Below are 23,945 nucleotides of genomic sequence, written 5' to 3'. Positions count from 1 at the left end.
ATATAATTTATTGTTTATATTATAATTAATGTTTTATATATTAATTAAATTTATATTAATTATTAAATAATAATACAATAATTTATAATAATAAACAATATTATTTATAATATAAATAAATATAAAATAATAATAATAATAATAATTAAAATTTTAAATTAATATTTATACAACTTATACTACATTCTTATAATATATACCAAACAAAAAATTATAAACCATATATAACTTATACAATTTCTTATAATTCTACCAAACATCAATAACCTATACAATTCATACTACCCTATATTATTTATACCTCATTACAATTTATACCTCTATACAACTTATACCATATATAATTTGTACCACATACCAAACGCTACCTTAATTAATATATATATATATAAAACAAATTATTTAATATAATATAATTTTTTTATTTTTTTTTAAATACTTCACTTATATTAAAAATAATAAAAATTGTTTAAGCAAAACGACTAATGACATAAAAATAAAACAGGAAAAAACTAATTAGTCATAGTTTATCGAGCTGGTACGTCATCGAGAAGGACAATTAACTCCCCGAACGACTCTAAAGAATTTTTAGAACGAATTTAGAAATAATAATAATAATATTATTATAAATAATACGCATCAAACGATAATTAAAAAAGTTCCACAATTCTCTTTAATTAAATAGTACATCATTCCAAACCAAATTTATCAATAATTCAGATCACTAAGTGAATGTCAACAGTGTAGTTCACAAAAGATTTAAAATACTAGTCACTCAGACAATATAAATGATGTGAGTTGCCGATTCATTTGCTATGTTATTTCTTATTAATTAATTATGTTTAGGTTTAGTTGAAAATAAAACCTGAAAAAACGTAGTCGGTCAACCCGCGAGTCAACAGCCAGCTCCAAGATGAAAAAAAAAAAAGTTATGGTAATTCCTGATTTTGAGAACTAAAAATTCAAAACCCAAAAAATGGGATACTATGCCATGCTTTCAGAAAGAAATTCAGACTTTCTACGAAAAGAGTAGTAGGAAGAATTTGGTTGGCTTTTGAAATTTCAAAGTTCAAACGTAAAACTCCTCCCTTAGGAATTGCAAAATTCTTTATTTATAGTTAGTTATAGGATAAGAGCAGGGACAGCAATTTTAGAGAGTGAAACAAGCTAGCTATTTTAAGCTTAGTGGACACCAATTGGCGTGGTGGTGTTGTTGTTGTTTATCGTTTTCTTAGTAATGCTTAGAACACGGTCAAAGAAAATGATTGATCAGCAAGGCGGTCTCCCCTCACCTTTAAAGCCTCTTGAAAGGATATCTTACGATAACCTGTTTCGTGCCACCGAAGGATTCAGTCACAGCAACTTGATCGGAGTTGGCGGGTATTCTTCTGTGTATAAAGGGCTGCACAGAGACGGAACCACCATAGCAGTAAAGGTATTCGACCTAAAGGTGGAAGGAGGTTTTAAGAGCTTTGATACCGAATGTGAGGTGTTGAAAAGCATTCAATACCGTAATATTGCGGGAGTGTTGACTAGTTGTTCTAGACCGGATTTCAAGGCACTTGTGATGGAATACATGCCTAATGGGAGTCTTGATAAGTGGTTGTACTCGCACAACTATTTCTTGGACTTGTTGAAGAGACTTGATATAATGATCGACGTGGCTTGTGCTTTGGAATATCTGCATTACGGGTTTATAAGTCCGTTGGTACACTGTGATTTGAAGCCGGGGAATGTTCTTCTCCACCAAGACATGGTAGGTCATCTAAGTGACTTTGGCATTTCTAAGCTTTTAAGTGTGGATGATAGTATTGCTCAAACCAGGACACTTGCTACAATTGGATATATTGCCCCAGGTAGGTAATGACTCATCTTTTGGTAATGTGATTTGAATGGTTTAGCTTATTATATTTGGTTTGATTGTGTGTAGAATATGGGAGGGAAGGTTTGGTTTCCATAAAATGTGATGTGTACAGCTATGGAATCATGCTAATGGAAATATTTACGAGAACCAGGCCAACAGATGAGAGGTTTGATGAGGAGGAAGGGGGAGGATTAAGTTTGAAGAAATGGGTGAAGGATTCTTCTTCAGTAGAGGAGATAATAGATGCCAATTTGGTGAGGATGGAGGAAAAGAACATAAATGGTAATCTGGAATGTGTATCAGCCATCATGGATTTGGCTTTGGCTTGCTCTGCTGAATCTCCCGGAGAGAGGGTCGACATCAAACTGGTCCTGACAACTCTGAGGAAGATCAGGCTGATGTTTCTTGGCTAAATCTTAACCAAGATTGTGCACATGAAACTTTGATAAAAGATTGATGGATGTGTGAGTTCAATTAATAACTATTTAAGTCATGTTTCAATATTTCCTTCTCTTTTTTCTCCGTGGAAATGTGTTCTAAGATTTATTATGAATATTGTATTGTATGTTTCTTTTTTTTTTTATTAAAAATCGTATTTATACAATTACTATCAACTTAAAAACAAAGATACGGAATATACATTCGGCCTACATTGATTGACATCACCCTAATATAACCTACGCACAATTCATAATCCAAACCAAAATTTCTTACATTATATTATTTGAGCCTATTGCCAAAAGTTCAGTTTTTATTAATCCTCTAAAATAAATATTAGCCTCATTTGAAAATTGGTATTTTATCAAGCATACGATTTAATTGAACAATTACCTTTATAAAATTAAAGTAGTGTTTTTTTATTAATATAATTATTGTATGTTGTTATTTTTTGAATAATAATTTAGATTAATTTAATATATAAAAATAATGATATAATTGTGAGATTTTTTTTTCTCTTACATTTAAACAACAAAATAAATATTTTAATTAAACTTTCAATCAACAAAATTAATTTTTTTAAAGGTATTGATATATATAAATAAAATAAAAAATAATAATTTAAAATAATAAATATTTTAATGAATTATAATTGAGTAAGAGTGGAATAAAATGGTTTTTTTTTTTTTTAATAATTAGAATAACCTCAATCAGAAATCTTATGTAATAGTAAAACCTAATAAATATAATATTAAAACATGAGAGGTGACTGGAAGAGAATTTAGGACTAACTGGAAAATAATATGAGAATTTTTTTTTTTATTAATTTTTATACGCCACCACATAATTCTCTTTTAAATTTTCTCTGCTAATCATATACTATTCAAATACATTCCGTTTGACAAAAGCTATTGGGCCTAAGTATCAATATTTAACTTTGTAGCCCACAAACTTCTTATAGATTGGGTAACCTTGAGTAGTATATTTTCTATGGGAAATCCACCTCATGGCTTCCATACTAAATATTTAGGCCCGGCCCATATAATGATGATGGGTAATACAAATATAGGACAAGATATCATGCATTATCAGTACTCATCACCTTATACAAATTTAACATGAACATGACATCATTTGTCAGGTTCCTTTTCTTTATATATTCAAAAACCCTAAATCAGTTGATTCTTTTGTTTACTTATTGAGTTACTAAATAATAAATTTTGAAATAATTGAAGAATTCAAGCTCAAATGTATAAGTATGCTATAATAATTTAAAATTCTTATTTAAAAACCAAAAAATATCAAGTTTAATAATCCTCATTAAAAACATTATATTAAAAAAAAGTAATAAATAAACATTTATTAAAAAATAAAATAAAAAAACTTAAAAAAAACTCAATCATAAACCAAACCAAACCAAACCATCAGGAACATAATCATAAATCAAAAAATCATAACTAACTTAATCTTTACTCACTTTTTGTTGACTGATTCCAAGTAGCTAACATAAATGTTTTTTTCTTTCTAATTGGTTAATTAACTTCTACCGGTCTCCACCTAATAAATTTATCAATTATCTCTTTTCAATATTAATTGACTAGAGAATTCTCAAAACAAATGCAACTATTAAATATGGTATATTTAGATAAATAATTTAAATATAATAAGAATATAAAGGCACACACCTAGGATTTTTTTTAAAGTGTTTTTGTTGGATAAAAGAATTTAGGTATTAATATTTTAAAAAATAAAAATAAAAAATATTTTAGTTAATTAATTGAGTGAATTAATTATATAATTAAGAGAATAAATAATTTGAAAGTGGTCCAGTTTTTTTTAAAAAAAACTATACCTAACCGGACCCTATTTAACAATATTATACAAATAATTACAAATAATCTACAACAAAGAAGCTGTTAGTTTTCACGCTTAACCACCGGTAATTATTTTGTCGTGTAAAAACTGTAAATGTCCAATTGAATAATTAGGCGGTTATGTGGGGCCAAAACGAATTTATGACGGTTGATATTAACCGTCATTTTCCAACGGTATATCCGTGACCCGTCCGCTCTCTCTCATCTTCAGCATGTTTAACTTTTGTTTATTTTAAATAAAATAAAAAATAATGTGATTAAATTATTTAACGTATTTTATGGGCCGGACCGGAGTCAATGAAAAATATAATTAATTAGAGATTTGTTTGATAACATAAAAAATTGCAGTCCTTTAAATTTAAATATTATTTATATTCAATTATTAGTGTAAAATATGTTTGAAATCATTTTTTTAAGTGTAATTAAAATAAACATTATGTTTATCTTAGTTGACTTAATTTAAATTAAATTGAAAAACAAGGGTTGGTTTGACTTAAAGTTATTTAAATTAATTTTATTTGAATTAAATTATTAAAACACTTTTATAATATTTGTATTTTAAGACATAACAACGGTTAATAAAACATTAAATTATTTAAATTTCAAAATTAATAATTCCCAAAACCAGTTGACCTATGTTTGGTAATTATATTAATTTTGTAACATTAATACTCAAATCGAAATAAGAAAAAAATCTTTCCATATTAAAAATTTATTAATGAATATGATTTACACAATTTTTTTGAAAACATGTGAACCAAAATTGACTTTCAGATTAAATAATTTATAATAAATTTATGAAATAAAAAACGAACTGGATATTTATATTATTTAAGACAAAAAGTCTCTCTTCAAGAAAGTACAACAAGCGCCCATCGCCATCTTCTTCTCTGTTTCCGCCATTTTCATAAACGGAAGCTTTTTCTTCACTTAGGTTAGTGAATTCTCATATTGTTTGTTTGTTTCTAATTACATTGCATAATTGTTTGGATTCTTTCGATTGTTACGTTGTTTCTAGTTCTTGTGTTTGTCGTTTTTTAAACAATATTTCGTTTTCTTGATCTTGTTCTTTTGTTATGCGGCAGTTCAGCGCGATTGGCAATGGCGAAAAAACAATTGAATTTAGATATGCCATTGTTATCAGTAAGGCGGTTACCTTCGAAGCTGTCATCGTCATCATCATCAGATGAACGGAAATCATCTTCAAATCCTCGGAGCAGTACAGGGCAAAGTTCTCTATCGAATTTGTACACACCTGAAAGTGATTTAACGCAATTTTCCAAACCAGCCGCAGTTCCATTTCTATGGGAGCAGATTCCGGGAAGGCCTAAAGAAGAACCATATGCCAAATCTGAATGTCCTGTTGAGTCTTGGAGGTGTACGCCGCCAAGACTACCGCCGGGGAGAATTAGAAGATCGGGAGAATTGTTCGAAGAAAGGAGATTATTGAAATCTCAAGTATCGGCGTCTCTTTCATATGATTTATCTGCGTTGGAGATGGAGAATGAATCGATTCAAGATATTTACTGTGATGCACTCGAGACATTGTCACAAACAGAGTCTCTTTCGTTTGATTGTAGATTTGTTCGATCAACCAAGACTTCTTTAACTGATTCACAAACTCGGGATTTCATGATGAGAAGATTCTTACCGGCTGCAAAGGCTATGGTTATCGATGCTCCCCCTCAATACGTTTCTCAAAAGCATTCACTCGACCAACAGAACAAGATTGATGAAGAAAGAATATCTCTAATCAAACAAAATCAACAAGTGAAAGATTCAGAAACTGTTGAAGAGGATGAGGATGATGAGGATGAGGATGGGGATGATTGTGTTGATGCCATCAAGAAGCCAGCCAAAATTCGCGGCTTATTCGCTAAGTTTTGTTTGAGGAATTCTCTATGCCTGTTGAATCCATCCTCGGGCATGAAATCGAAGAAGAAACATGTACCTACTTCTTCTTCTCCAGCTCCCGCTAAAGAAGTTGTTAGCAGGATGTCTAGAAGCTCATACAGTGGACCTTTGCCTCGGTTGAATAATCCTCTTGGTTCTAAACTGCCAGCATCTGGAAATAGAATGAGTTTCTCTGGTGAATTGTTGAGAAATCAATCAATGTTTCGTGGCGTGCCTAAGATTGTTCGTAAAACATCAACAACAACTCCCTCCTCGTTTGAGAAAATGTATGGCTTAGACCACCACTCTCTCTCGATGATGCGCTCATCGCATGAATTGGAGAAGAAGAAAAAGAGCAATGTGTGTTACCCCACAGATGAAATTGAAGAAGAAATGTTTGGTCAAGATTATAACATAAACATTAAAGATTCAGTTGCAGTTGCAGTTGGAAACGACGATAATGGGAAAAGCCAGAACCAATTAGGTTCTTCGGGTGGGAAAGTTGATCATGATGAAGGTCGGAAATCGTCGTCAAAAGAAGTTTTGCAAGACGAGACTATAATGAATTGTTCGCCATTGACACCTCCATTACCAAAATCGCCATCTGAATCTTGGCTTTGGCGGGCGATTCCTTCCATTTCATTGAAGAGCCCCTTTCAGCACCATACAAAAAAACAGAACGGTAGATTGTCAACCAGCAGTCCCAATTGGGAAACCATTGTCAAAACCTCCAACAAACACCGTGATCATGTCCGCTATTCCGAGGTAAAGTTGATCATTTGTTTTCTCAATTTAACTTAAAAAAATTATTTGTCTATAGCTGTTATTAATAGTTGTTTCATATTGACTGATTACAGGAGTTGATTCCTCGCATTTCTCAACACTCCAAAGCTTAGAACTTAGAGGAAGAAGCAACAGAGATTCTTTTAGAAATTAAATTTTCTTCATTTTGATTCTTATAGGTACTTTTGTAAGTGTGTGTATTTTGTCACTCATTATCTAACTTTGATGATGTCCAAAATATATTAGAATTTGTTCATGTTGAATAATTATGACGGCCTAACTGGGGGTCGTGTTTGTTTACTCGAGAGAATAGAATAAACTCTCGATTCCGTTTCAAAAACATTATAGTTTTGTTATCTTTACAAGCACATGCAAATGACAAACCATAATTCAGATATGGGATGCCATCAATCTTAAAAATATCTATGCATTAAAAAAATACTAGCGATTGCCCTTAACATCCGATAGGCTCGATATCTTAACATCCAAAAGGCTGGATATTGTATCTTTCTGATAGCAGGCGTGAAGTTCCGTCATTTATCACGCTGTCAATCATCTCAAACTTCTTATAGTTTGCCTTCAGTGTCTCCCATTGCTGGCTTGCCAGCTTCTTCTCCTCTTCAAGTTGATGCTGAAAAATACATTTTTGGAAGAAACGTCAATTTATTGTTTTGTTTTTAACAAAGTAAGGGCGAAAACATAGCATCTTTGGTTTACTTACTACCTTTAGTAAGAAAGCTGTCTCGGCGACATGTTGTTTTGAAAGCTTCTTGAGCTTTATAGCCACTTGAAAATTGGGGTCTTCTGGAGTTAACCAACTACATTCTACCTTACTTCCTGGCTTCTCCGGACGATCATCGAACATCTCTACCTCAGCCTTGCGTACACGAACTGGCCTTGGCATCCCAGATATCAAGAAAGGGAAATCGGAGAGATCTCCCATGATTTTCTGAGCCTGCCTTGAGGTTTTCATCTCTACCAATGCACATCGAGGTAGTTCGCTTGGGAATGTGTAGTTGGGGATGAACTCAACATTTTCGACATCTCCAAATTGATTTAGAGAAGCTTTCAGGACAGCTTCAGTCACTTGGGGCGAAAGGTTGTCAATGTAAACAGTTCGTTTGACCTTTTCCAGAAATACGCCGTAAGCATTTTCAGATGTCGTCATTTCAAAGTAGCAGTTTTGAGCCTCCTGTGCAACCAATTAAGAAAACAAAGGCTGTTTCAGATTCATTTGTACCAATCTTTGTCAGCAGATTATAGCAGTTGTGGGTTAATCAAACATAATATTGCCCAGTTCCAAATCAATCAAGCTATGCACATAATACAGATAAAAGGATTGAGTGACATTTGAACAAAGTAGAGATCATAGTAAAAATTGTGACATTCTTGAGACAAACCTCCTTATTTCAACATCCACCTTTCATTTAAGGAGATAAATAGTCTTTGAAATGAAATTCATTAAGTTTGCGTGTAACGATGAATGCAGACGCAGTAAGAAAAGTAATCATCATCATCCAAAGGATCCTTAATATATCAAAACAAGCAATACAAGAGACAAATAAACCTTCATCTGCTGACAAAGATTGGTACAAATGAAACAACTTTGCTAGGTTACCTGGAATTGAGTATCAAAACAAGCAACACACACAAGAAGAAAGTAAAGATTATATCACCTCTTGATTGAAACTAACACAGGCTAGCGCCAATGCAGGGTAATTAACTTAGCTAGGGTTTTCAAAGAAAAGGTTTATGTCATTGCCACAACTCAAACATTAAGGTATTCTGAATCGTGGAATTAAGCATAAGCATGTTTAGAATCAGAGAGAGAGTGCGATACTAACTTCCGTTTGGGAGACAATTAGGGCAAAATAACACACTATTTCTCTGGAGAACCTTTAGCTTAGGTAAATGAGTCGATAAACAGCTACTTTCACGAGGAATCGGTCACTCTCACCACTGCGTAAATCCGATTCACCTAACAAGAGAAGAAGAAGAAGAAGAAGAAGAGCCACGCGCAGAAGAAGAACGAACCGGAGGAAGAATATCACACCCTCGTTTCCAGGTTATTAAATTTGATAAATTTGCCTAATGAAAATAAATAGATAATTAAAATACAGAAAAAAAAAACTACAAATAATAATATAATTTTTGAATACTTTAATTTGATAAGTTTGCCTTAATAATCTCTTATTATTATTATTATTTATTTTATAAAAGATTGATTCTTATTAAATTAAAAATATCTATATATTAAATTGCATAAATAATTTATAAAAATAAAATTTTCATTCAAAATTATCCAACAATTTATTTTAGGATTCGTCCATGATGATTATTCTAATAGAGTAAGTCGAACAAATCGAACAAATCATGAAACGGTGTCGAAAAATATATATCAAACATTTTAAACTGTAGTTAAAATTATTTTTAACTGAGGGGAAAATCAAATCGAGTAATTTTTATTTGAAAAATAAAAATAACTCTAGATCTATTGTTTTGTCTCCTTTGCTACTAAGAAAGAGAATGAACACAGACTCGAAAAATTATTACAATTACAATCGGAGTATATGAATAACAAATAACCTATCAACGATTGAGAGTATTATTCAGACTAAAAAAATCCGAAACAAAAAAACCGATCTGACTAGATAGGATGTCGTACCAAACAAAACGCAACATTAACTCAAATTCGAGTGATGAAAAGAAAAACAAGGCACACTCCGATACTAAAAAAATCATTAAAAAAAATTGACATATCAATTTCTCTCAAATTTGTTTTTTAGGGAAAAAAAGACAATAAGGACTTGTTCGGTTCGGGTTATTAAAACAACGCGAACCAAATCGAACACTATTTCACTCATCTTTCATCGATCACATTACTTAATTCATTAATCAAAATATTAAAATACTCTATATTTTAAATTATTATATTTTATTTATATATATCAATATTTTTATCAAAAACATCATTACTTTTTCAAAATCATCACTCAATATTATATTTTTTCTTTCTTGATTTTTAAATAACTCACTCCCAAAAAAATCCTAAGAAAAAAAAAACAAAAAAAAAAATTATTTCAATTTGTCTCTAGTCATAATAAGAATGTTGCATTTAAAAAAATACATAAATTTGTTTAGATGCATAATTCTTAATTGTGAAAAACGTGATATTTTTTGCTCTTGACAATAAATTTTACTTAATTTTAGAATTGAAATTAATATATATATAAGAACATATAATTATATAGAAAATACAAATGGTATGTAGATAGAGAATAAGAAAGAAGAAAAATAACAGAGACAGACCCCTGAAAACGGGTAATTCACAAAACTACAATTTTTTTTTCTTTGTTTTTGGGATTACGTTGTTGTTCTTGTTCTTCGTTTAATTCTCTGTCGTTTTTTCAATTGATTATCAGCCTAGGCGACGAATCTACGTAATGCCCATCGTCGTCCTTATCCCTCTTGTTCTTCTTCTTCCTCCTGATCATCATCATCATCATTTAATTATCATCTTCAGGTGCTTTCCTTCCTCCACACACGTTCGATTTAGGTAATTTTTATCGCTTCTTATCCTTCGTTGCGTTGCGTTTTTTCTTCTACATATGGTTTATGGAGAAATGGAGGTCAGATGGGACGGTAGAGGAGGACTCCGTTCATCGTATTGTACTATACTGATTCTTCTCTTAGAAATTCAAGGATGCTTCTCTCTCAATTCCGAAGGTATATTTCTCTCTTCAAACCCCCACCCCAGTTAACACATTTTATTTTTTATTTTTTTTTATATCCTGAGGCTGGCTGGCTGCCTGGCTGGCATTGTCATTCTGAATTCAGGATTGGCATTATTAGGATTCCGAGCTGGAGTTGAGTATGATCCTCTTGGTGTTTTCACGAATTGGGATGCTACTGATGATGAACCATGCAAGTGGTCAGGAGTTCAATGTTTCAATACTAGAGTGGAAAAGCTGTAGGCATCCCCTTTTTCTTTTCATTCAAAATACAGACATTAACAAATTGTTGTTTTAGTAGATTATTCAAACAACAATTGTTCTTCAATTTATGGGCAGGGATCTTCGAGAATGCTCTTTCAAAGGCATAATATCTTCGCATCTTGGTGAACTCCCCCACCTTAGATCTTTGTGAGTAGTTTTACTATTCAAATTCATAACCAGACAACTTTCTATGTAATAGCCATCTTAAAAATTGACTAGAATTCTGCATTACTTTGTAAAGATGGGTCTGTTTCTTGGCTATTCAATGTGTGTACATACACTTCTTCTGTAAATCTCAGGATTACATGATCTACATTAGCCTCCATAGGGTGGGTGATAATTGAAATAGTGGGCTATGATCTAGGTTGTAAACTTTGTTTTCATTTTGTTTACAGGATTCTCCGCAAAAACCAATTTTATGGGACCATTCCAAGAGAAATTGGAAAATTGACAATGTTGGAAATGTTGGATTTAAGAGAGAACAACTTGACTGGAACTATTCCTACAGAATTAAGAAACTTGATGTCTTTGAAACACTTGTAAGTTGGGCTGCCTTTGTTGGTAATAACTGATTTAAATAGTTGGCTATGAGTTTTTCTCATTCCTTTTGGTCAAGGTTGATCCGTGACAATAAATTTGAAGAAGATGTTCTGAGGGAGATTCAAGAACTCAACTCGATTTCCGATTTAGAATTCCCTAAAAACCTTACATCTTGTACACACAGAAAGCTTCGCCATTGGTAAGATATTATTTCTCTTTATAATATTCCTTAATAACATGCCAGGCATCTACTTTATACACTATTTTATGCAGCATCTGGCAGAGCAGCTTGAAACAACTGAAGAAAGTTGGATCTTTCATAATTCCCCTCAAACACACACTTATAAATTACTCCAATTTGCTTCGAGCGTAAGATGCCACAAGCTTTTTCATCTTTATTTGAAAAGATGAAATATTTAAATAGTTCTTATTACAAAAATTATTATATTTGTTCAGGATTGGTAGATATGCCTCTGACATGCTAGAATACAATTGCTGTGACAATAACATTGTTGGTTTGGTAATAAATCAAAATATACAAGTTAGTAGTGTTGCACTTCGTAGACGACTTTCGGAGCTGTCTAACATTGCGGCTGCACCAGTCAATGGCGGTTTACCTAAGCAGATCTTAACTGTTCCAATCAGCCACAGCAGTGGATCCTATTATTCTGTACCAAGTGCAAAGGGTGGACTTTCTTCTCCAGTTCTTGATCTTGCTCCTTCTCCTGCTGATGCACCAGAAGACAATAATTCGACTATGGAGAGATTCACTGAATACATCGGATGGAGATTCATCATTGCAGGTTCAGCCGTTGGCATACTGCTTCTCATTGCATTGGTGATATTCTGCTTGTGTAGGAACAAGGCAGTGCCTGCTTTAGTTCCATGGAAAAATGGATTGAGTGGACAATTACAGAAAGCTTTTGTTACGGGTAATAATTACTTTTACATGTGTCCCGGTTTTGAAGATGAAAAAATCTGAATTGTAACAAATGCAGGAGTGCCAAAACTCAATAGGGGAGAGCTTGTAGATGCATGCGAGGATTTTAGCAATGTTGTCTCAACTAACGAAACTTTCAATGTATATAAAGGAACGTTGTCTAGTGGGGTTGAAATTGCTGTAATTTCAACTACAATAATCTCCGTCAAAGAATGGTCAAGACGCTCTCAACGTGCCTACAGGAAAAAGGTTGACCATATTTTAACCAACCCCTCATTTCCTATGGTGCTCTTACTTGAGCCTAATTTATTTTTCTTATGTATTTTGTCCAGATCGAGGTGCTAACTCGAGTTAATCACAAGAATTTTGTGAATCTGATCGGCTACTGTGAAGAAGAAGAACCTTTTACTAGAATGATGGTGTTTGAGTATGCACCAAACGGGCACTTATACGAACATCTGCATGGTAATTCATTTATTTAATGATTAGACTGTCTGTGTTTGGCTAGATCAATTATAAACTTTTCGATGACTTATTGTTCTTCAGTCAAGGAAGTAGAACAACTCGACTGGAATGCGAGGATAAGGGTCATAATGGGAATGTCGTATTGTCTACAACATATGCATGATTTGAAACCTCCCGTGACTCTCTCCTATCTTAGCACAAAATCTATACTGTTAACGGATGACTATGCCGCTAAAGTGAGCTTGTTCTGTTCTGTTTTTTTGTTGTTGTTTGTATGTATGCGGTTTTCAACATCTTTTTTGGTTGTTATCAGATTTTAGAAAGATGTTTCCATCAAGCTTCACCCAATTCAGGTAACGAAGATGACTCCAGCCATCATGATCTGCAATCAGGCAGTGTTGATCCAGAGGCGAACGTTCTCAGCTTTGGATTGACTTTGCTCGAGATCATCTCTGGAAAAGTTCCTTATTCCGAGGGACAGAATTCAATTTCGAACTGGGTAAGTCCTTTTAAGAGCAGTATTTTTAATAGCTTGAATCATCATGCCTGACCTGTTTTTTTGAAAAAAAAAACAGGCTATGGAATTTGGTGGCGGGAATCAAAGCACGAGCACTGTGATTGACACGGAGTTGAAGTCGTTTAAGGACAAGGAAGCGGAAGTGATAGGGGAGGTTATCAGAGAATGTCTGCAGCAGGAACCAAAGAAGAGGCCGACTATGAAGGAGATCACCCTCAAACTGAGTGAAGTTATTCCCATAACGCCGGAGCAGGCCACTCCTAGGACTTCACCGCTCTGGTGGGCTGAACTCGAGATATTATCCGCAGAATCAACTTGAGGTTCTCTCTTTCAGTTTCATTGCAAAACTAAGAAATTTAACAACAACCCATGGCACGATCAGTGCTGCCTCTCCTCTGTTTTATTCATTCATTTCATTCTATTTGGATTTCTTACACAATCTATTTTTCATCTATAATAAAAATATATCATTCAATTTTGCCTTGTAGTATTATATATTATATGGTATGTAATATATATGCATTTGAAAATGATCCAGAAAAAAATATATATATGTCAAACTTAATCTGGATCATGATCCGAACAAAAAAATACAAAAAATCTAATCTAGAACATGATTCAACAGACAGAGTCTTCTTCTGCAATAAGGATCTGTAAAGCAGGCTTGAGTTGTCTGTTACAGAACTCCTCGTATTCAATCTTATCCCCTCCCTTCTTCTTCACTTCCACCACTCTCAATTTGGGGGTTAGCTCGAATATCTCTGCGCCAATCGTTAATGGCTCTTTTGGCCCATTCCTAGATCCCTCCAAACTAAGTCTGTAATCCTTTTTCCTCACTGTAAAGCTCACCACTTTAGCAATTTCTTCTAATTTGGATATGATCTTTGGGACTGGAGCGCCTGTCACGAACCTAAATCCATCACCCTCTTCTCGTCCTTCCTCAAACAAACCAGACAGATCAAATCCACTTGAGAATGATATGATATCGAAGGCGTTCAAGATTAGAGGCTTTCCCAAGCTTCCAATCCACTTATTCTCAAGTTTTGTTTCTGAATTTGATTCAAATTCAACTAATTCGTCTTTTACACTGCAAAGTTTATCGTCCTCAATGTAGAATTCTACACGATTGAAATCCTTCTGAAACCACTTTTTGGTCATAATTTCAGGGATTTTCATTCTTGTTTCCGGGTTTCTATCAAGTAATCCAGCAAGTAATCGCGTCAATCTAGGCGAGAACCATTCTGGACATTGAAATACACCTCTATAAATTTTCTTATACATCTCCATGATGTTGTCATCGTGGAATGGTAAGTAACCAGCCATGAGTACGAAGAGGATAACCCCACAAGACCATATATCTGCCTTAGCTGGGTCATACCCTTTTCTGGTAAGAACCTCCGGCGCGATGTACGCCGGCGTCCCACAAAAAGTGTGGAACAAACTGTCCTTCCGATTCTCGTCGGCGAGGCAACCGAGTCCAAAATCTGAGATTTTAAGATCGCCATTCTCGTCGATAAGTATATTCTCTGGCTTAAGATCGCGGTGATAGACACCGCGACTGTGGCAGAAAGCGACGGCGGAGATTAGCTGCTGGAAATACTTGCGAGCGAGATCGCTGGGCAGTCGGCCATTGGAAAGCTTATTTTGAAGTTCACCGCCTGTAACGTATTCCATTACGAAAAAGATCTTAGTCCTGGTCGCCATGACCTCGTACAACTGAACGATGTTGGGATGGCGAACTTTGCGGAGCATCGCGATCTCGCGTTTGATATGAGCGTTAAGGCCGCCCTTCAAGATCATTGCTTTGTCGATAATCTTAATAGCAACGCTCTGATTGGTGTTGACATTGCGGGCATAGTAGACCTTAGCAAAGGTTCCATGTCCGAGGAGCTTACCCAGTTCGTATCTGCCAAGAAGCAAGCTTTTTGACGATTCCTTCCTCTTCGTCGACGTCATGGCTGAGAACAAATACAGACGGCGGCGGTGCGGCGGTGCAGAATTTTTCCGGCCGCTAGAAGAATGAAGTAAAGGAGAAGGGGAAGAGGAGGAGAATGAGAAGAGAATAATGAAGGTAAATTTATAATAATAAAGGTAGCGGCGGGTTTGAACAGAATTCAAACGGAAACGTGGATCTCGGGTTTTAAATCATTTTAATATTACTTTCTTTCTCCCTTTAACTCTCTTTTAAGTTATAATGGCCGACCTTTCTATTTCTATTTCTAATTAATTAATTTCATTTTATTTATTAATTAAGACCTTATAATTTGATATTTAGTTTAAAAAAAACACTTTCTCATTAACTTTATCTATTTTTTGTCCACTTTTTTATCTTAAAAAATTATATTTATTTCAATCACATTCATATGTTAAATCAATTTTACTTTACAGATAAATAACACTTTCTAAGTTATATATATCTTCTTAAAATTAAAATAATTAAATCAATTAATTAATCTAAAATATTTGACATTTATCCAAATTAGTTAGGAGGTCTAAACAAAATAAAAAATAGTTTCATTGAATGGACCGGGTTCATATCCTACCTGTACCTGTTTGTTGGATACGTTCGCTGCTTATTAGATTACACGTAAATCTGACAATATTTTAATGAAAATCAATAACAATCAGATAATTTCATATTTAATTAATGATAATGTTTATTTTTAGCTTAATATCAATCAGACTGATTTTCATTTTTTTTTAATTATATATATATATATATATATATATATATATATATATATATATATATATATATATATATATATTCGTATTAATGTTTATTTTTATAAGATACATTCAGTTATCTGTATTTCATCTTAGAATAGTATTAATATCAGATTTATTGTAATATAAAAAATAATAGCCACATTATAAATCTGAATGATCATGTAAGCACATTGTATTATTAATATATGATCAGGTTGATTCACTTAACTAATGAGCATCCAAAAGGCAAGTTGACAACCGTCATTTTGACTGTGTGACAGACAGCACTTGTTTTATTTATTTGAAAATACTCATAATTAATATTTTTAGTACGCGTGGGATCTATCCATATTAGAATTAAAATAATATTAATAATAGATAATTAGGAATGATATGAAGAATGAGTTTTCGTTCGTTTGGGTTTATGCATTTTCACGTCTTAATTTGATATAGGCGTAGGTTACAGGCTGGCTAAAATGTCAACCCAGATTATTTATATATGCAATATTAAGGTAGGGAATTATAGCCAATAAATACAATATCATATGATATTTTTTAATTGAATTAAATGAGGAAATGGGCACCAACATATACTTGTTGTACATTTTATCCAAGTAGGATAAGTCATATATTTATAATCTTATCCATATACATTGACAAGAATCAAATATAATAATATTAATCTTATATTGAATTAATTTGTTTGTATTTTTTAAAATAATTTATTTGTATTAAAACTACCTAACTTCTTAAAACAACATAAATACTATAAGGCAAGAACAAAAATATTAAACACTTACTTAAAAAAACTCGAAAATAAATCATTCAAGTGTATTTATTATAAACGAGTGTTCAAACAAGTTTGAACAACTTCACTAACTGAATGTTATACAAATAATGCTTATCGAATTATAATAAAATTATCTATTAAACATGTAGTTACTGATTACATTATTTTGATATTGGTGTAATAGTGAATTGTGATAAATTTTTTTATAAAATATTAACTTTATTAAAAAAACGTAATATGCGTTCAAACCTTAAAAAACAAGGGAAAAGACAAATAAGAAATAAGAAAATAACGTAATGATTTTAAATGTCAATAAGATCGAATTTTTTTTATCTCGTATAAGCCCCACTTTTTTTTGATGGAGACGAACACGTGTAACATAAATTTTTTAAGACGTTCGTATTCATAACTTTTATTTTCAAAAACTCTTCTATTTGTTTCTTTTTAAATTGTCCATCACATAACTATGAAAATTAATTTTCGGACGTCTGCAATCTTGTGGCTAGAACTCAATTCATTAATTTGACCCAGAAAAAAAATATATATATATTTTTAACTATTCTGATCAATATTTCATTTAAAATTACTAGATTTTATTTATTTTTTATTGTTAATATAATTATTAAGAATTTTTTTCAATTTGTTAAAAAAAGATAGAGAAGTCATTCGGACTTAAAGTTTTTTCCACACATCTGTTGTCGCCGTCGTAACTATAAACATAAACAACTTTCAAGCACACAACCACATGGATCATGTCGTTAGTTAGTCGTGGTTAAATGCAGTGTCATTGCTCTTTTATGATAAATAAAAGTCATTAACAATTATATATAATTGTCTTTAATGTTCTTTATCGGCAAGATTGAATTTTTAATAAAAATATACATATATATTCAGCATTTATAATTTGTGTACAATTTATAATACATCTAGTTAAATACAAGATTATTTTTTTAAATGTATATTTTTTTTTATAATATATATCAATTTGAAACTGGATCTATATGAGTAAACGTATTTAAAAACAACTTTTTTTTTTTAGATATTTCATTCTAATGTTGATTTATATCTAATATAAAAATGTTATGAAACATGACATGTATATTGTTATTTCTGTAATATGTTTTCATTTTTCATCATTGCATTGATATCTATAATAAACATAACAAAATAGATGAGACACACAATAAATAAATGTTAAAGTAATGACAAACATATTATAAAATTAATTACTTAACAAACCCTTATTTACTAATACCTTCTCATTTAAAGTGTAGCCTACATCTTTCAAAACCATACAATTTTTTTTTTATTTTTTTATTTTTTTACTTTCTAAGTATTAGCTTTTGGCTACCAAAAACATATAGTTCCCTAACCAGCCGCTGCAATAATATTGAAATTATGATTTAACTTATAACCGTGAGGTAAATAAATAAATAAATAAAATTTGAATACACTTATTTTAATCCTTTGTTTATACTTTTTTTTAATTATGAAGTATGAACTAATAAAATTAATTATTAAATATTAAATATTTTGTATACGTACTCATTACATATTACATGAGATTATAAATTAATAGTTAAGTTGTCATTTACATTGTATCGATCAATTAAATCAATTTTTTATTTAAAATGTCAGAAAATAAAATAAACTATGCATTGCGGTTATAAATTACTAAGGCTGTGTGTGATTTATGATTAGGGTTTTAATTGATTCTAACTTGTTTTAGAATTTGTTATTAAGAATTCCTGTAATAATTAATAAAACTTCAAACCATCAGTAAAATATGGCGAAATCCATCTTAAGCTGGGCTCAAGCCCAATTTAAGTTCAGCCTATTGTTTTTAAGAATCAACAAAAAGATAAAATAATAATAATAATAATATTTGAAAAAACAAAAAAAAAAAAAAAAAATCAATAAAACTAGTTAAAAAGAATTGAATTCAATTGACTTATTACTTCTGTTAAGTTTAGACATCTTATTACAAAAATGCATTAGATAAGATTAGAGTTAATGACGATATAACGTTAGGTTAATTCTTCCTTACTTTAAAAAATAAAATTAGAACTATTAAAAGTTTTAGATGCTATTTAAATTTATAGACTCTAAAACTAATGTTATTCTTTTATCTATGAAGAGATAACAACCCAAACATCTTCATACATGGAAGAGTCTATATCTATAATGATCTTGAGTTACTTGGAACTATTTGAAAATGTTCATTTCTTGACATAATTCAGACGTATTAATAGGCAGTTTAAAAATAGACACAAAAGATAAAATATTCTGATTCTTTATAATGTCACAAAATACAGAACTTATTAAAAAATAAACTCTAATATTAATTTGTATGTATTTTTCTTATTTATCGAGACCAAATTAACTGGCGAACCTAAACCAAAGTTTGCTAATTTCATTTGAAATTCTTATAGTGCATTTTCTTTACAAGTACATTGGTGAACCCGCAACTTGAGATTGTCATCGATGTACAAATCAAAATATGAACTGAAAATTGGAATCAATGAATCATATATAACTTAATTCCAGTGTACCAATTCTAATTACTTAGTTTAATCAAATAAACAATAAATTGGAATTGGAATTAGAACTCTCCCAATTACAATTCTAAAACATGTCACTAGTTTAATATTGGTTTCTCATAATAAAAAGACTAGACAAAATTTCACATAATCATGTCCAAACATGATGAGGTGTAATCAAAGTGGAATCTAAGAAAATTAGAACTATAAGCAATTCAACCAACCCACGCGTTTCATTCAATAATAATAATAATAATAGTATATCTCGTTACATATTTGAATCTTTCTCAATCACATTTGAAAATTGAACTCAATAAGACAAAGATTCAAAAATATTGTTGTGGTTTCTCATCATTCACAAAAATTGCTTCCATATGAAGCCTGATGTGTATCATTGGTCCGCTTTTATGGCGCTGAGGTGTCGCTGAGGTGTCGCTGACTTGGCATTGTTGCCAATATAAATCTGGTTATTTATTCATATTCTTCTCAAACAAGGGTCTGTAAAACAGGCTTGAGTTGTCTTTTACACAAATCCTCGTATTCTCTCATATCCCCTCCCTTCTTCTTCACTTCCACTACTCTCAATTCAGATGTTAACTCGAATATCTCTGCAACAATAGTCAATGACCCTTTTGCCCCATGCCTACATCCTTCCAAACTAACTCTGCATTCCTTCTTCCTCACATTAAGGCTCACCATTTTAGCAATTTCCTCCAATTTTGTTATGATCATTGTCACTGAAGCTCCTGTCAAGAACCTAAATCCATCGCCCTCTTCCCCTCCTTCCTCAAACAAACCAGACAGATCGAATCCACGTGAGAACGATATAATATCGAAAGCATTCAAGCTCTGCGGCTTTACAAAGCTTCCAACCCCTGATCTCTCAAATGAATCTGGTTCATTTTCAGATAATGACTGATCAGAATCTGATCCAAGTCCAACATCAATTGATTCGTCTTTCAGACTACACAGTTTATCGTCCTCAATGTAAAATTGAATGTGATTGAAACCCTTGATAAACCACTTTCTTGTCATAATTTCAGGGATTGTGATTCTAGTTTGTGGGTTTGTATCTAGAAATCTAGAAAGCAATCGAGTCAATCGAGGCGAAAACCATTTCGGACATCGAAAATCACCTTTGAAGATTTTCTTATACATCCCCATGATATTATCATCACGAAATGGTAAATAGCCAGCCATGAGTATGAAGAGAATAACCCCACAAGACCATATATCTGCCTTAGCAGGATCATACCCTTTTCTGGCGAGAACCTCCGGCGCAATGTACGCCGGCGTCCCACAAAATGTATGAAACAAACAATCATTTCGAGTCTCGTCAGCCACACAGCCTAATCCAAAGTCTGAGACTTTAAGATCGCCATTTTCGTCCAGAAGTATATTCTCTGGTTTCAAATCGCGGTGGTAAACACCGCGATTATGGCAGAAGGCGACGGCGGAGATTAGCTGCTGGAAATATTTGCGAGCTTCATCGCCGGATAATCGTCCCTTGGCAATCTTGTCTAGAAGCTCGCCGCCTTTAACGTATTCCATAACGAAGAAAATCTTAGTCTTGGTCGCCATTACTTCGTACAATTGGACGATGTTGGGATGTCGGACTTTCCGTAGGATTGAGATCTCGCGTTTGATATGGGCGGTGAGACCGCCTTTCAAAATCTTGTCTTTGTCGATTATCTTAATGGCAACACTCTCATTCGTGTTAACGTTGCGGGCATAGTAAACCTTAGCAAAGGTTCCATGTCCGAGGAGTTTGCCCAGTTCGTATCTGCCAAGAAGCAAGCTTTTTGACGATTCCTTCGTCTTAATTGCCGTCGCCGTCGCTAAGTTGACGTTCGCCATTTTCCGGTACCTGTAATTAAGATCAGATGGAATTGGGAGTAATGTGGGCGAGATTTATAAGGCAAAATTTTCCCAATAAAATATTTACTTGAAAAAATAAAGAATACCATTCAAATTAGTTAGGACGCGGTTTTCTTTATATGTTAATTGGACCGGTTCGCTGCTTATTAGATGACACGTAAGTCTGACAATAAAATGAAATTATATTAACATTCGATAAATCATGTTGATTAGCTTAATATACTTAAAAATAATATTAAGATTTATTTTTAAAAATCAATTTTTTTTTGTAGTAATAATAAAAATAATTTTTAAAGAAGTGAATGTACAAATAAAATATTATACAATAATACATATATATATCTACATTAATTAGTGGATATATCATGTAAGCACATTGTAGATTTGGATTCAAGAGGTAGATTAAGTTAGTAATAGAAATTATAAATAGCCTCCTTTGAACAATAGTTTATTTAATTTTTTTTAATGTAAGCGTGCTTTTGAATTATTTAATTGGAAAATTTAAAAATAGATAATTATGAGTACTAATGATATGAAGAATGGGGAATGATATCAATGGGGTTTATTCATTTTTCACGTCTTCATATAGGCGACAGGGCCAGCTGCACAAAATGTCAAACAATAATTAATTTATATATAATAATTAATTATAATGGATAGATAGGGAATTATATCTAATAAAATGATAAACCTAATATTATATGAAATTGTTTAATACAATTAAATGAGAAATGGGCAGCCACGTATACTGTTTTTATTCAATCTAAGAAAATTAGGACATGTCATCTAATCTTATCCATATATATGGAAAAATAAATATAAATAATAATCTTAGTTCGGCTAAGAAAACAACATTGAACATTTATAGATGTATTACAAATTTACAATACTTGGAAGGGTCTTTTAAATTAAGGTATAGCTCTGCTTTATCCTCTATGGTTAAAGTAATGATCAGTTATATTTTTTTATTGATTATTTAATTCAATAAATAATTTCTTACAAAAAAAAAAAGTTGTAACTATAATTTTGTTTGTTTAATTTGTAATTAATAATTTAATTATATATATATTGAATTTATAAAGTTAATAATACTCAAAATAATGAAATTACTTTTAACTTAATATGTTCTAAGTGATAATTGAATATTAGACTTATGACTTGAGCTACATGAATGGTAAGATTTACACGTCATTAAATGTCAATCTTGTATAATTATAATTCTTGATATTAGAATCTTTATGTAAGTTTTCAGTGGCCAAAACAATGTTTTTATTGTTCAAGAATGAAATCTTATACTATATGTAGGGCCTTAGTTAGGAGCATCTAAATAAAGTATATATTTTTTCTCCTCAATGTGTGTGTGCCAAAAAGTTTTGCTCCCTATATATAAAATTAGCTTTAAATAGACAAATTATATTATATATATTGGCTAATGACATACTTAATTATATTCCATAATAGTGAGTATAGAGAGTCCTTTCTCATATGCAATGGGAATCTAATTCAAAACTAGCTTTATAACACTAATGTTGTAAAGAAACAGAAGAACATGCATGCTATCTTAGGGTGATGCAACTTATGATGTAGTTGTATCCTATTTGGATGTTATGTCTGGGCCAAAAGTTAGATATGGGCTATGCAAAATAATTTAACTTAGTTGGTTAGTTAGTGATTTTAATGATTTATTTTAATATTTTTTCTCTTATGATGGCCCTCTAAAGCGAATGACCATACCAATTCATAAGAGTAAGTGATAGCCCATCTAGCTCTTAATCTGTTCTAATTGGAGAACAAATTAATCAAGCTAACAATTAGATCTTTTAAAGGTTATAGCTTTTTGCTTTTGGTGATGGCCCAATACTCCACCCATTTGCTAATTAATTAATTAATTAATTAATTAATTAATTAGATGCAAATTATTTGAGTTCAATAATTTAAACCAAGTGAACATTGATCAAGCGGTGAAAATCGAAAATTTACGTAAAATCGTTGAGAGTTTGTAAACTCGTAAAATCTAGAGTTTATTTGAAATCGTAAAAGTTTAATTTGAAAAAATAATAGTTATATTATTATTATTATTTATATATATAGTTAAGTATTTTATACTTAGCTAATTTTAAAATTTTATATATTTAAATATAAAATTAATAATAAATAAATAACACTATAAAAAAAATTATGCTTACAAAATTAATTATATTAATTAATTTATTTGAATAAATAATAAATTTAGTATTAATTTTTAAATATAAAATTATTTTTTAAACGTAAAATCAAAATAATTTATAAACTAGTAAACTTGTAAAATCGTAAAATCTAAATTATTTATAAACTCGTAAAATCTTATTATTATAAATTTAAAATCGTAAGAGTTTACATATTTAAGAGTTACTTAAAATCAGACTCGTTAACATTTCATAAAATCTTAAAATTATAAGAGTCAACCCAAGATTTTAACCGTCTTGACATTTACTGCTAAATATTTTTATTATTTAGTAACTAAAGTGGCCTAAAATGAAGGATAGTACATGGGCTCGATGAGATGAAGTTTACCTTAATTTTTATTTTACCTTAAAAATGTAATATAACTTCTTAATTTTTAAAATTTAATTCAATATTTTTTATTTAATTTATATAAAATGGGACAAAACCTACTTTTATCTATTATTTTTATTTATAATTTTCCTATTATTCTCTTAAGTCACCATAATATTTTTCA

The 23,945-nt window shown here is 31.3% G+C and overlaps 6 protein-coding genes across 9 annotated transcripts; 3 read left to right on the top strand and 3 right to left on the bottom strand.

The window, feature by feature from the left end:
* The first annotated feature begins 1,198 nt into the window (after positions 1–1,198).
* On the top strand, positions 1,199–2,382 carry LOC124916689 (probable LRR receptor-like serine/threonine-protein kinase At3g47570). The gene has a single exon (XM_047457440.1). The coding sequence runs from the start codon at positions 1,238–1,240 to the stop codon at positions 1,862–1,864; it is 627 nt and encodes a 208-aa protein (XP_047313396.1). The 5' UTR covers positions 1,199–1,237; the 3' UTR covers positions 1,865–2,382.
* Positions 2,383–5,037: 2,655 nt separating this feature from the next.
* Positions 5,038–7,123, top strand: LOC124916751. Of its 2 annotated transcripts, none has more exons than XM_047457508.1 (3): positions 5,038–5,110; positions 5,262–6,834; positions 6,927–7,123. In XM_047457508.1, the coding sequence occupies exons 2-3, from the start codon at positions 5,278–5,280 to the stop codon at positions 6,963–6,965; spliced, it is 1,596 nt and encodes a 531-aa protein (XP_047313464.1). In that variant the 5' UTR covers positions 5,038–5,110; positions 5,262–5,277; the 3' UTR covers positions 6,966–7,123. The 2 variants fall into 2 exon arrangements, with proteins under 2 accessions (XP_047313464.1, XP_047313465.1); XM_047457509.1 differs by having other exon boundaries at positions 5,073–5,110; positions 5,267–6,834.
* Positions 7,070–8,916, bottom strand: LOC124916752. Of its 3 annotated transcripts, none has more exons than XM_047457511.1 (3): positions 8,697–8,916; positions 7,577–8,044; positions 7,070–7,483 (listed from the first exon to the last, which is right to left on the bottom strand). In XM_047457511.1, the coding sequence occupies exons 2-3, from the start codon at positions 8,018–8,020 to the stop codon at positions 7,331–7,333; spliced, it is 597 nt and encodes a 198-aa protein (XP_047313467.1). In that variant the 5' UTR covers positions 8,021–8,044; positions 8,697–8,916; the 3' UTR covers positions 7,070–7,330. The 3 variants fall into 3 exon arrangements, with proteins under 3 accessions (XP_047313467.1, XP_047313468.1, XP_047313469.1); XM_047457512.1 differs by having other exon boundaries at positions 8,749–8,916; XM_047457513.1 differs by lacking the exon at positions 8,697–8,916 and adding an exon at positions 8,529–8,653.
* A 1,202-nt stretch (positions 8,917–10,118) lies between these two features.
* LOC124916636 (protein MALE DISCOVERER 2-like) lies at positions 10,119–13,794 on the top strand. The gene is made up of 13 exons (XM_047457378.1): positions 10,119–10,173; positions 10,275–10,578; positions 10,690–10,822; positions 10,923–10,994; positions 11,243–11,386; positions 11,464–11,586; positions 11,661–11,756; positions 11,844–12,319; positions 12,386–12,576; positions 12,660–12,792; positions 12,874–13,028; positions 13,106–13,291; positions 13,368–13,794. Exons 2-13 carry the CDS (start codon positions 10,461–10,463, stop codon positions 13,626–13,628), a joined length of 2,088 nt encoding a protein of 695 aa, XP_047313334.1. The 5' UTR covers positions 10,119–10,173; positions 10,275–10,460; the 3' UTR covers positions 13,629–13,794.
* A 55-nt stretch (positions 13,795–13,849) lies between these two features.
* Positions 13,850–15,330, bottom strand: LOC124916637 (CBL-interacting serine/threonine-protein kinase 12-like). Its single transcript, XM_047457380.1, has one exon. It carries the CDS (start codon positions 15,263–15,265, stop codon positions 13,928–13,930), a length of 1,338 nt encoding a protein of 445 aa, XP_047313336.1. The 5' UTR covers positions 15,266–15,330; the 3' UTR covers positions 13,850–13,927.
* Positions 15,331–19,811: 4,481 nt separating this feature from the next.
* Positions 19,812–21,205, bottom strand: LOC124915226 (CBL-interacting serine/threonine-protein kinase 12-like). The gene has a single exon (XM_047455904.1). The coding sequence runs from the start codon at positions 21,203–21,205 to the stop codon at positions 19,835–19,837; it is 1,371 nt and encodes a 456-aa protein (XP_047311860.1). The 3' UTR covers positions 19,812–19,834.
* Positions 21,206–23,945: the final 2,740 nt, after the last annotated feature.

The sequence above is a fragment of the Impatiens glandulifera genome, chromosome 9, assembly GCF_907164915.1.
Source record: "Impatiens glandulifera chromosome 9, dImpGla2.1, whole genome shotgun sequence".
In the NCBI taxonomy this organism is placed as follows: Eukaryota; Viridiplantae; Streptophyta; class Magnoliopsida; order Ericales; family Balsaminaceae; genus Impatiens; species Impatiens glandulifera.
Note: the sequence above shows the minus strand (reverse complement) of the source record. Positions and strands in the feature narration are given on the sequence as shown.

What these genes read in the sequence shown, in the direction of transcription:
- LOC124916689 (XM_047457440.1), top strand. Translation starts at nt 1,238, where the DNA reads ATGCTTAGAACACGGTCAAAGAAAATGATTGATCAGCAAGGCGGTCTC.
- LOC124916636 (XM_047457378.1), top strand. Translation starts at nt 10,461, where the DNA reads ATGGTTTATGGAGAAATGGAGGTCAGATGGGACGGTAGAGGAGGACTC. An exon ending in CTCCCCCACCTTAGATCTTT is followed by an intron (nt 10,995 to 11,242) that starts GTGAGTAGTTTT and finishes TTTTGTTTACAG; the next exon opens with GATTCTCCGCAAAAACCAAT. An exon ending in AACGTGCCTACAGGAAAAAG is followed by an intron (nt 12,577 to 12,659) that starts GTTGACCATATT and finishes TATTTTGTCCAG; the next exon opens with ATCGAGGTGCTAACTCGAGT.
- LOC124916637 (XM_047457380.1), bottom strand. Translation starts at nt 15,265, where the DNA reads ATGACGTCGACGAAGAGGAAGGAATCGTCAAAAAGCTTGCTTCTTGGC.
- LOC124915226 (XM_047455904.1), bottom strand. Translation starts at nt 21,205, where the DNA reads ATGGCGAACGTCAACTTAGCGACGGCGACGGCAATTAAGACGAAGGAA.
- LOC124916752 (XM_047457511.1), bottom strand. Translation starts at nt 8,020, where the DNA reads ATGACGACATCTGAAAATGCTTACGGCGTATTTCTGGAAAAGGTCAAA. An exon ending in AGACAGCTTTCTTACTAAAG is followed by an intron (nt 7,484 to 7,576) that starts GTAGTAAGTAAA and finishes TGTATTTTTCAG; the next exon opens with CATCAACTTGAAGAGGAGAA.
- LOC124916751 (XM_047457508.1), top strand. Translation starts at nt 5,278, where the DNA reads ATGGCGAAAAAACAATTGAATTTAGATATGCCATTGTTATCAGTAAGG. An exon ending in ATCATGTCCGCTATTCCGAG is followed by an intron (nt 6,835 to 6,926) that starts GTAAAGTTGATC and finishes GACTGATTACAG; the next exon opens with GAGTTGATTCCTCGCATTTC.